This window comes from Podarcis muralis, chromosome 10 (assembly GCF_964188315.1).
Source record: "Podarcis muralis chromosome 10, rPodMur119.hap1.1, whole genome shotgun sequence".
Taxonomy (NCBI): Eukaryota; Metazoa; Chordata; class Lepidosauria; order Squamata; family Lacertidae; genus Podarcis; species Podarcis muralis.
Genome location: NC_135664.1, coordinates 35,020,861 through 35,033,714, shown reverse-complemented (window position 1 = coordinate 35,033,714; position 12,854 = coordinate 35,020,861). Strand labels below are relative to the sequence as shown.

Here is a 12,854-nt window from a genome sequence, read left to right as displayed (position 1 = left end):
TTACAGCTATGGGAAGAACAATGCATACTCTGCATGACCGTGATTCTATTAAGTAAATCTTAACACTAGACTGTGAAGAGGGGGGAAATATAGAAGAGATTAAATACAAATTCCTCTTCTCTTGGCCCTTCCATTATTAAAACTACTGTTGGTGGCTCTCTACATAGGTACCTGCTTGAATGAAGAGATATGATTCAAGTTAAGTATAATCACATCTGAGAAATGAGAGAAGGCAGAAAAATAGCTACATCAATCAAGGTGTACTGTTTCCATGGTGTAGTGCAGGGGTCACCAATGTATCACCTACAAGCACCAGTGTGTCTGCCAATACTTCCTGTGTCTGCAAAAGGTCTCAGTAAATGTCCTCTCAAAACTCCACAATGCACAAGTGACTGTTTGCTCTTCCTTTGTTTTCGCTTGTGCTGGGTTAGTCTCTCCTACACTGAACACAGCCCCTTAAACATGTCCACATTTCAGTGCATACCAGGATTGGACACCCACCCTCCCATCTTCCTACTTTCTCACTTTAACAATTGGTAGCAACAGCTGCAGCATTAGGAGAGTAACAGGGCAAAAGCATATATTGTAGTAATGGCTGCTGTCTTTGCAGTGTTAAGTAGCTGGCAGGAAGAGGGTAGTAGGGCTGGCAAACAGAGGACTGGTGAAATGTAACTGGGCAAATATACTCTGTGATGCTCTTATTCTAATTATTTTAACACTCACATTATTGGATTCTTAAACTGAAGCTACAGACAAACAAGACTGAAGTGTGTTTGCATACGCATTCTTTCCTCCACAGACTTTTCAAGATGTACCAGTCCAAAATTGCTGTTCCGTTCCTCAAAATCTTTATGCAGACATTTTCAGAGGATTGTTTTCCACATGGTGCCAAAATAGACAAGCTGTCAAATAAACCCACTTACTGTGTAGCTTTGACGATATCCCATGTGCTATAATCATCAATGTGACTTTTGCGCCCAAGAGATTCACTGTATCCATGGGTATAATGTGCTTGGGGCTTGATTTCCTACAAAAAGAAGTTCATTACACTATTAGATTCATTTTAAGATTTCTAAAACAGAAGAAAAGCTCTGCTGCATCAGGCAATTGGCCCATCCATTCCAGCATGCTGATTCCCCAGAGTGGTTGCAGCGAACCCCCTCTTAACTACAGGCTAGTTTATGGTTATTTAAAGTCTGGCACTTGGAGACCTGGCGAAGTTAAGCATGGAAAAGATTTTGTTTTAGAACAAAACTGGTAAAACATAAAGTGTGCCAGGAGATAGAATTTTATCAAGAAACAGTTAAACTTATGCTGTATATCTTAAATTCAGGGGATGTTACAGACTTCAAAGCAAGGTGGTAAACGCACAGTTTCTTCAGCTAATTATATAGGTGTTACTCCTAATACTTGGGTTCCTAAACAAGGTGGTTCTTTATTTGAGTTTCCCAGTCTTCTTTAAATCACACTCCTGAGGCTTCTCTAGGGGTATAACAGACCAAGGGATCACCACACCCCTCCAACTGATTTGGGATTCTTCTCTTTCTCTATCCCCTTCTTACTGAATGGAGAAATGCTGAGCTATGGAACTCCTTGCCATGAGGAAAAGACTATGACAAAGCAATATCCAAAGATGGATTAGATATCAGTACAAAATGGTGCCAGTAATTCTCAACTGATTATGCCACATTCTGCTTCCATCTGCCATTACGTTGAGACTGGCTGTGTCACTGCACCACCATTTTGTGACTGGTGGGCATCAGCAATTTTAAGCCAACTCTAGTGGGCCCCAGACAACCCCTGACTTGAAAGAATTATTTCAACAATTCTATGTTGATTTCAGTGCAGTTTATACTATTTAAGGCATTTGTTTCTAAATAGCAACTTGTGCTAATTACGAGAGAGTAAATAAGGTATATATGAACAATCTGCAAGTGTTGACATTTGACAGAAAATGGATTTAGATTTAACAGATGCACTAGCTTCTGGGGGGGGGGTGTCAAAAAATCGATAGTTGGGAAATGTCACAAAAGTATGGCAAGTTTTCAAGTTCTCTGTGAACTCTTCCATCAGGCTAGATGTCACACAAAGCAGGGAGTATGGCAAGTTAAAAGCTTGTTACACGTGTGTGACTTTTCGGTTTGTCCTAATAAATATACTGTCTAACTCTAGATTTTGGAATCTATTCTCATGGACCAACACAACTAGCTTTAATTTTTCAATGTAGATTTTAGGAAACCATTTGAAATAATTGGTATCTAGTTTAAAACACCTACTATTAGGAGGAAGGAGATACACAGCAGACACAGAATAGCTTCATCTTTTGCATTGTGCCAAAGCTCTCCAAATTTCCAAGCTTTCTGTGTAACGGAACCCTTCAACAAAATTGGAAACCACAACCAATGCCAGTGATGAATTCACAAAACAGACTGATGGAAAAGATTCTACGGCATTCTATTAGCCACCCCTAATTTAGGGAAAGTTGGGAACAGTAAAATGGGCCAATCCCTACACATAATGGGGATTTAGTATGAGCCACTGCTTCCCTTATATGCACACTCCAGTAAGATAACCCAACTTCTGCTGCTGCTGGATAATTTAGAAGGGTGCCTGGCAGCTGAATTATTTGGCAAGAATCTCTTCATTTCAAACCCTATTATAGATGATAACCAATCCTTCAGGATGAGAAATCCATCTAATGTCTAGTAACAAACATTCAAATTCAGTTGGGAGAAGCTGCAACTGTAAAGCAGACAGCATATTGCAAGTACTAAAGGAACATCTTGATTCCACCTCCTAAGGAAATGGAAAAACACTGCATCATTGCTTTTATTTTTTTATCCAGAGCACCAAGAATAACTCAATCTACTATAATTCCAAGATCTTCTTTCCCTTGCTGGTGACCACAAAAAGTGACACTAATCAATACATTATTGCATTAAGCCTATTAGATACGAAGTGCCACTAGCCAGAGTTGTGGCTACTACCTTTCTAACAGTATAGCAGCTGCGTATGTAAACTCATCCTCCTCTTCCAGTGCATTGGATGCCCAGAGAACAGCTACCACAACTAGCACATCCCAAACACTTCCAACAAAGCAGGGTGTGTGGGAAAGTGTACAAAGAACACTGAGCTAAGGAGCTCTCACAGTCACCATCAATGCGTGTTGGAGTAGAAGTGAAAAGAAGAGGAAGGAAAGGCTTGCCCTGGCCAGCTACTGCTAGGAAGGTGCTAAGCACGCAAGCACCCTCTGCCTTCTTGTAGTTGTACCTTGGAAGCCGAACAGAATCTGTTCCGGAAGTCCATTCGACTTCCAAAACGTTTGATTTCCAAGGCACAGCTTCCGATTGGAAGCCGTGGAAGCCCCACCGGACATTTGGCTTCCAAAAGAATGTTCGCAAACCGGAACACTCACTTCCAGGTTTGTGGAGTTCAGGAGCCAAAACGTTTGACTGCTAAGGTGTTTGTCAACCAAGGTATGACTGTATATTCCCACAGTCCAAAGACAGTGAGGTGGAATCAAAACTGATATGTACATCAATCAAAATGGAAGGTAGTTGCATGCAAATATGTGGAAAAGTCAACCAGACTGCAAGCAGGAAACAGTGGATCAGTTTGCATGTCATTATGAAATAAAAGTTAATCATTTATTAGGAACACGCTGATTTCACCTGCTTTGCTCCTCCTCACTAGCATGACAAACAAACCACAATTTTTGGCTTAGCAGTACATCTGATTCAAAGATTGTGGCTTGTTTTGCTCAAATAATAATTTCTTGCGTATTTAGTAAAATCCACAAACTTCTTTTTTAACACATTTACAGTTTAATGTGACATTTGAACAAAGCCAGTAGTTAAGAGTTTTGTTTTAGCTTACAAAGTTAACGTTAAGGCAGGCTTGCTCAAACTTGGTCCTCCAGATGTTTTTGGCCTACAACTCCCATGATCCTTAGCTAGCAGGACCAGTTGTCAGGGATGATGGGAATTGTAGTCTCAAAACATTTGAAGGGCCGAGATTGAGGAAGCCTGCGTTATACCAGTGGTCTGACTTGGTATAAGGCAGCTTCTTATATCCCAAACCCAGTACAGTGGTACCTCGGGTTAAGTACTGAATTCGTTCTGGAGGTCTGTTCTTAACCTGAAACTGTTCTTAAGCTGAAGCACCACTTTAGCTAATGCGGCCTCCCACTGCCGCCGTGCCGCTGCTGCGCAATTTCTGTTTTCATCCTGAAGCAAAGTTCTTAACCCGAGGTAGTATTTCTGGGTTAGTGCAGTCTGTAACCTGAAGCGTATGTAACCCAAGGTACCACTGTATACTGACTCGAACAATGTACTCCAATGCTTTTCTGTGGTTACACACAAACTATTACTCCTACTACCAATTCTTTTTGTTTAACTAACAATTGTTTTCAGTTTGATTACAGTTATTTATTAGTTTACAAACTTGGCCAATTATTTTGAAAGATGGAATATGCTATTTAAAAATAACTGACTACATGCGTGTAACATGGGCAAAAGGACTTCAGACTGATATTCTGTGAGTGCTAGCTTTGAATAGAGAAGAGAATATGCTAGAGATCCTTCAGCTGTTTTTTTTCTGCAGGAGAAAGTTTGTGCCATTATAAATATAAAAACTAAATTGTTAACTGCAGAAACAAGAAGCACAATGTTTGAAACAATTTGTGAAAGCAAACAGCACTAACAAATTGCATTTTTTCAGATATTCAAAAATAATTCTTACAAACTAATAGAAAACAACAGGGGAATTTTATTCAGCAAGAATCAGTCGTTTAACTAACTGATTAATCCTGCAGATTCTCCAATATGCTTATGCTGTTTTTACATAACAAAGGAATGGACAGATGCATGACCAGAGCTTTTAATCCAAACACTGCATTTGGAGGTCAGAAAGATCATGTGATTTCATGCACAGCTGGCATGGAATAAGCTGTCACTTTTTTTTTTAATGGACCATTTAGATTAGTTAAATTTTACTCATTCAAGCTGAAATACACATGCATTAAAATCAATGGGAGTTTTTGCTCTATTGACTTCACCAGTCCGTAGACTCTGCTATGTCAATCTATGTTTTTTTAAGAAGTATTAAAAGGGTCAAGTATTCTTGTCAAACTGTTTTTCTATACTTACATAACATCTTTAAACATTTGTTTACTGAGAACACCTCTTTAACAGCATATGGATTTAGTTAAATTTCTAAGAATAGAATTTGTTCATGTAGCATAAATTTAAATGGGGGAAATATAACAAAGACTTTACAAAAAACCTGGGTATAATAGAATCTACAGTTAAAGTAAAGGTAAAGGGACCCTTGACCATTAGGTCCAGTCATGACCAACTCTAGGGTTGCGGCACTCATCTCGCTTTATTGGGTGAGGGAGCCAGCGTACAGCTTCTGGGTCATGTGGCCAGCATGACTAAGCCGCTTCTGGCGAACCAGAGCAGCGCATGGAAACGCTGTTTACCTTCCCGGTGGAGAGGTACCTATTTATCTACTTGCACTTTGACGTGCTTTCGAACTGCTAGGTTGGCAGGAGCTGGGACCGAGCAACGGGAGCTCACCCCGTCATGGGGATTCGAACCGCTGACCTTCTGATCGGAAAGTCCTAGGCTCTGCGGTTTAACCCACAGTGCCACCCGCATCCCTTAGAATCCACAGTTAAGCATGCTTAAATCCTGTTGATTTCAGTAAGATTTACATGTGCTCAACTATGTAGTGTATTATTACCATTCTCAAACTTGAGTCTTTAGCTACTGTTGAACTACAACTCCCATCATCCTAGCTAGCAAGACCAGTGGTCAGGGAGAGTGGAGTGGAGACCCAACTACAAGTGGAGTGGAGATCCAAGTTTGAGAAATGTTGTCTTATTCCATTGCCCCACCAGAACCATCCCACTCTCTACTGTAGGTCTTCAGAAATGGGAGGCAGTGGGGTTGGAAAGCGGGTAAAGTTATGAAGCAGCAACACAACTAGAAAAGGAAGTTGGGGGACATGGAAGAGACACGTGGATAAAAGAGCAGGGTTCTTCCATCTCTACAAACACCACACAAAATTACAAGCAGTATCAGACAGTCTTTAAAACGCCACAGAAAATCCTGTGTTAAACACAAAGAGCTATGTGAAGAATTAGAACAGCTGCTAGTGCTGTTTCACAGCCATTTGCACACAAAGAGTTCCTGGCACATTCATGCAGGTAAATTATCCAGCAATTCTTTTGATTCCACTTGAGCAGCAGCCTGCACACATGGAAAAACCTATCTGGGTTTTAGTTTCACTTTTCTAGTTCAACACACAGGAACAGCTTTGGATCCAACCTACTGTTGTTTTCGTTGCAATAGAAAACCTGACCGCTATTCTAGCATTCATCACATTTTCTTTAAATCACTGCAGCCTATTTTGACATAAAAGCAACTGTCCAGCAGGGAACAATGGAAAGGAGACCACTGAAAAACTTTATGGCATGCACCAATGTTTTGTGCACATAGGCTAATGAATGTCTTACAAGCTAACTCTTAATAATTTCTGCTTCAGAAAATATACACTAGAGATGAGGCACAGTAACTCTTAACGGAATTAAACAGTACCTTGCAGAGATAGTTCTTACATGGCAGACATGGGCTGGAGCTACCAAGTTTAGACAGAGGATCTTAGTCACATTTGTTAAATAAATACAAGAGTTTATCAAGACTACTTACTATCTCATGAACCATGTTTGAAGTTGTTTGTATAACAAAATAGTATGAATATCATATGTGCTAACGCCGGCTCCCTCGGCCAATAAAGCAAGATGAGCCCCACAACCCCAGAGTTGGTCATGACTGGACATAATGGTCAGGGGTCCCATTACCTTTTAATGATTCTCAGTTCCATCGTATCTCAGGTGAGGCCTAAACCAGGGTCCAGATGCAGAAATGGACGGGATCCTGGCAAGACTATGGGTGGGTGGATTGCAATCCAGGAGTTGGGTAATGAAACCAACCTATTTTAGATGGAGTTGCACTCCCTGCAAAAAACTGTATATGCCATTTGAGAGTACACCGTGACTCTTCTTTGTTCATAGGAGTCCAGGTGGCTATGGTGACTAGGAGTGCCTTCTACTGGATTTGGCTGATATATCAAATGCTCCAAGTCTTGGACCATGACAGCCTGGCTTCTGTGACCTATGCACTGGTAACTTCTAGACTGGATTACAGTACTATAATGCCCTCAATGCAAAGTTCCCTTTGAGGTTGGTTTGGAAGCTGCAGTTGGTGCAAGATGCTGCAGTGAGGTTACTTGGTGGAGCATCCTACTGTGCACATACTGTACCACACATTAAGGAGTTGCAGTGACTGTCAATGAACTACTGGGTCAACTTCAAGGTTTTGGTTTTAACCTACAAAGCTCTGAAAAATACCTGCAGGAGCCCTACTACCCTGCTTAAGTACTGTGCTCAACTGAAGAGCCTTTTATTTTTTTAGAAGGCTGCTCAGGATTTATTAGTTTCCATCAGACAAGTACAAAACAAGAATTAAGCGTTAATAAGGCTTTGTTGGGTGGGGAGAGAGGGGAGAAGATGCAGCTGAGGATGGTACAGAAGATTCCCCCCCTTTTGTTGCCATTTTTGCTTTTATAAAAACCTATGTCTAAGAAGTACTCAAAGCAGCTTGCTCTACTCTACAGGAAGGGGGAGTGGAAAATGGGTTCTGCTTCCTAGTGCTCAAGTCAGAAGCTTCTGGCCAGGGGGTGTCAGTCTCCTCATGCAGTGGAAACGGTATTCGGTTTGCTGGGCTCACTGGTGTAGCACTTCCACATCACATCCTGAGCCAGGCCACATGTAATCATGCAGTTCGCCATCTTTAAAGTTCCTGGGTTCTCTGGGGATTCCGACACAGTTGTCATGACTGGGTGGGTCGTCTTTCCAAAGAAGATGCTGGCCTACCAGTGCCCAGGGTCAGACTTGGGGAGACCTGGATGGTGAGGGATGTCTTCCCCATATTTAGCACTTCCACAGGAGCTGTTGCTAGAAGTGGAAGCCAGAGGCTTTCGGTAGCAGTCGTGGGCTGCCACAAGAGAGCAGCTTGGCGATACTGCTGCCATGTTTCTTTGTTCTTGTGCAAGTTGTAAACCCTTTAAGACTTAACACTGCACTCAGCAAAATCCTAGCCATTTCAGACCACAGGTGACCTGGCTCGGGGGGCGCGCGCACTAGGTGATGGAGCCCATTTGCAAAGGAGATACTAGGAGTACACACCACGCACACCCAAAAACACCGAGGCGTATATGGATTTCAGAGGCCCTCTTTGTTGTGCCACAATCTTGTTTAGTGACAACTAGTGTCCGCCATAGCTGCCCATTTCCTATAGAATTACTTCTTTATAGAGCTCCAATAAGCACAAAATGCTAAGGATATTTCTGTATTTCTTAAAAATACACCTGCACACTCAAGGTTCTTCTGATGTTTAATGTCAAGAATTAATTAATGGTGTGGAACTTTTACATTCTAGCTAATCCCCATTCATCCACAGCACAGAGTTAGGGCTTCCATGTTACTGACCCAAAAGTAAAAGTCACTCAATTTTGAACTTTTTAGGGTGTTTAAAAATGTCCAAACTTACGTTTTAATTCTGCATTTAAGAATGTGTGTATTTATTTCGTGTCAGTTACTACTGACACAAGTGCTACTACAGTCAATCTTGATCACGTACCACCTGGAGGTTAATAAGAAGTGTTATGCTGATATCAGCTGAGACCCACTCCTTCCATTAAAACCTCTACTCACAGTTCCATTTACTTGGCAGTCTCACACCATCTATGTGTCTACAGACCATATGCTCCATCTCTATAATTACCTCTGAAGTTGTGAGACTGGAACAAAATATTCTTATCTGCCTCTGCCAGGTCTCATACCAGAAAAAGCAATGAAAGAGCCCTGCTGGATCAAATCAAACACCTAACCAGTCCAACACTCTGTTTTTACAGGGGCCAACTATGGGAAGCCTGCAAGCAAGACCCAAGTGGAGCAGTACTCTCCCCACTTGTGATGCCCAGCAAATGGCATCAGGTACAGTGCCTCTGACTGTGGAGGTAGAACACAGCCATTATGACTAACCGTTGTTAATAGATCAATCCACCATCAATTTGTCTAATCCTTTATTAAATCCATTCAAGTTGATGGCCATCACTTAATCTTTGGGGAGCAAGATCTAGAAGTAAACTATGTGCAGAGTGAAAAAGTATTTTCTTTTGTCTGTGCTGAATCTTTCAACATTCAACTTTTCTTGGGTGGCCACCAGTAGCATCTCTCCTACATAAAGAAAATACCTTAAGAAACCATGTTTTGGAAAAAGCTGAGGATATACACTTTAACTTACAGCAGCAATCTAGAGAATGTTAAACGTCTCATGAACTCAATCACACTCTTGATCAGCCTCAATTTAGAATCAGAACCACACACTATTAAGAAGACTACTTAAACCAACCATCAGTCTTCCAGCTCTGCCATCTCTGTTAAGTTTTAGTTTGATCTAAAAAAGACCAGGAATTGAGAATGTTCAGATCCAGCCCCTCCTCTCTCCACCTGCTTCCCCATTATCTTAGTTTCCCTTTAACATTTCCTTATTATATATCCATCATTAAAATGATTTAGCTATCATTAAAAGGTTAATCAACATTCAATGACCGGATAGCCTTTAAATGTATCATATGTGGCTTTCTCAACAAAAGACTACTTGTGGAGCATGAAAAACACTACACAGGAAAAGTATTATGGCTTTCATTAATTGTAGGTACTTAACTACACTATGCTTGGACATCGCTGAGAACACAGGCCCAGATACAACAATCAAAAATTGTCTGCCCCTCCCCCTTTTCTTTTTTGACATTCAGTGAATGTGTTCTGGGATCATGCTAAACCACAGTTTAGCATCATGGGAATGAGCTGCAGTGAGCCTTAGACTCAAGGCAGCAATGCTTCTGAATATCAGCTGCTGGAAACCACAAAAGGGGAGAGTGCTCTTGTACTTGAATCCTGATTGCAGGTTTCCCACAGGCAGTCACTATGAGAACAGGATACTGAACTAGATGGGCCATTGGCCTGATCCAGCAGGGTCTTCTTATGTTCTTACATGTTCCATCATTCCCAATCTTCCTCTGGTACAGCTGCATCAAGTTTGGAAGCTTTTGCTGCTTTTTTTATTTAACCAGTTTGTTGTAGTGTACAAACTAACAAACAGTGATTAATGTTAACTCTTCGTCTGAAACAAGCTAACATCCAACACAGTTCATTGGCTCATTTTCATGTTGGCACTCTCACTGGCAAAGTTCCCAACTAGTGGATTGTGTTGGCGTTTCTAGAGGAGCTGGGCACATATCTGCTAATTATATGCCATTTTTAAATTTTCTGATTGTGTTTCAACCACCCGCTTCCAGGGCTGACTATACACAGACTATGGGGGTGATTACACTAGCACAGTGGTGATCTCCCCAGCTCCCCTCCCCAATTGGAATATAGGATTGCTATGTAAAATACTCCCAAGTGCATGGCATTTTCTTAGCCATGTCTTGCTACTATTTTACTTGTTTTTACCATAAATATTTTATTGTATACCTTCAATTACATTATTTTCACTGATGAAATCAAAAGGAAGGAAAAGGATTATTAAATTTAAGATACAGCTTTAGACAAATCCTCAATAAGTTGACTAAGAAAAATACCATCTGCTCAGTAAAAAAACAAACCCAAACACACACCCCCCCCCCGATATTTGGCACACCTTTTAGTGACATAATATTTCATAATTAACCAAAGCATGTCCTTCATTATACTATGCAGGAAGCAGCTATAAAACTAAAAAAATGGCCTTCAAGACCATTTATTATAGGGCTGCAGCCCTATAAAGAGATTAGATTTTGAGTACTAGAATATTGACAAGTTAACGTTTTAAAATAAGATGACTACCAAAGGATTTTCTTGGCACAGGTTATCTCTGCTACTGTTCCACCACCAGCATCTAAACAGCAAAATATAATATGTCCCTGCTATACTGGACGACTAGTCTTTCTGGGGCAGGAAAGACTGGATTTTTAAAATGTAGAAGACTTACAAATCTTCAAAAGAAAGGAAAGCACAATGGACAGAGAAACAGTTGGAATTTGTTTTTTGTTTTTAAGTGCAGTGGCATTTTTAAGTACACTGGCAGGTAACTGAGAAACAGCTAAGGCACCTATTAATGACAACATAGAGCACTATTCATTAGGTGCCCATAACACCACTGCAGTCATCTTCCTGATAGTCACGCTTATGAGAGTAGAAAAGAAATTGGTGTTTCCCAGCAACTGATTGCCTGGAAGTCAGTAAATCTCACAAAGAAGTCTATTCTTTGTAAGTCTGTAACTAATTAGTCTGTAACTAATGCAACTTCCAGAAACTCTGTTAATCTGCCAGAGAGAAAAACATAACTTTGCAACACCTTTAAAAACTAACAAATATACAGGGTGAGTCCTTTAAAAGAGGCACCGTGGATACAGAGTACACATGTTCCATGGGGCCTCTTTTAAAACACTCACCCTGTATTATGTCCTAAAAACTAACAAATACATTACGCCTTAAAAAAATAAACAAAAGTTTATCCCATGATTAATATGCCCATCTTCAGAGAGCTACCACACTCTTTGTTGTTCCTCTAATTTATAGGACCAAGCTGTAAGCCACAATAGGCCCCAAACTCTACAGCGAAAAGGGAGAAAGGAGATCAATGACCCCACAAGACCAGAGAGAGTATTGCTCTTGTTTAAATCTAGCTCTGAATCCTTTTACCCAAACAGGCGGAGAACAGCCAAACCAGAAAGCTGCCCTGCGGGCCCCTAAATTGTGCAATTGCGCGCTTGGGCCATTAGCAGGTTCAAAAGCCTTTTTCAGCGTTTAACTAGAGGAGTGTGATACTTCTCTCTTGAGGTTTTTGAGTCTCAGGACACCCCCCTTTTTTTCCCCTTCTTTTTTCAAGTAAACTCAAGGCACCTGCAGTTCCGCGCTCCTTTATGTGCGATTAAGGGAAAGCGGTTCATTGGGTACGGATTGTCCAGGAGGACACCCCCTCCCCATCCAATTTCCACCCCAAATATCCTTGTGAGGGAATCAGAATTGACGAGGGGGACAGGGCAAAGCCTCGTCCTCTACCTACCCACCCCTGCTGGGCACTGGGGAGCTTGCCTGCCCAGCCTGTTCCCTTCCCCTCCCCGCAGCCCAGCCAAGGCGCACCCGCCGCCGCCGCCGCTTCTCCCTCCCAGACAATCCTGCCCGCGCCTCCGGGCCAACCTCCGCCCCCGCCTGGGAAAGGAGTGCCAAGAGGAGGGCGGAGGCCTCCGCTGCCGCCGCCACGTTCCGCTCCTCCTCCTCCCTCTCGCCGCCACCCAGCTTCTTCTCCAGGCTGACGGGGTTGCGAGGGAGGCCTTAAAGCCAGCAGGGCCTCACCTCAGGGTGCAGGATAGGGACGCAGCCCGCTTCTTTCTCGTACTCCTCCAGAGGCGCCGCCATCTTGGTGCGAACGCGCCTCCCGCTGCATGCCGGGTAACGCGCTCCCTCGCGACCTCGCTCCTGCTCTCTCGCGCTCTGCGCCGGTGGAAGCGGGGGGGGGGGGGAGCGGATGGGCCGCCAGACGGGGAGAGCCGAGGCGCGAGAGAGGAAGCGAGCGCTCTCCAGTAGTAGCCGCTCGACCCCGCTCGCTCCTGTGCTTTTGCTGCGCGTGGATTCCAGATAGGGCCTTAGATTGCGGGGGGGGGGGGGGGGAGGGGAGGCCGCCTAGGTCCACCCACGTCACCCAAAGCAAATGACAGCGGCCCATAAGTAGAGGGGGGGG

The 12,854-nt window shown here is 42.6% G+C and overlaps 1 protein-coding gene and 1 pseudogene across 3 annotated transcripts in view; both read right to left on the bottom strand.

Annotated features, from left to right (window-relative positions):
• Positions 1 to 12,626, bottom strand: part of ZDHHC17 (zDHHC palmitoyltransferase 17) — a 49,168-nt gene extending 36,542 nt beyond the window's left edge. For all 3 annotated transcript variants that reach the window (XM_028747645.2, XM_028747646.2, XM_028747647.2), the window contains exons 1-2: positions 12,470 to 12,626; positions 924 to 1,027 (exon numbers count right to left, since the gene is read on the bottom strand). In XM_028747645.2, the coding sequence (XP_028603478.2) occupies positions 924 to 1,027; positions 12,470 to 12,532 (167 nt within the window). In that variant the 5' untranslated portion in view covers positions 12,533 to 12,626. The remainder of the gene's footprint in view (positions 1 to 923; positions 1,028 to 12,469) is intronic.
• LOC144328968 (pancreatic progenitor cell differentiation and proliferation factor A pseudogene) lies at positions 1,034 to 12,458 on the bottom strand (annotated as a pseudogene).
• Positions 12,627 to 12,854: the final 228 nt, after the last annotated feature.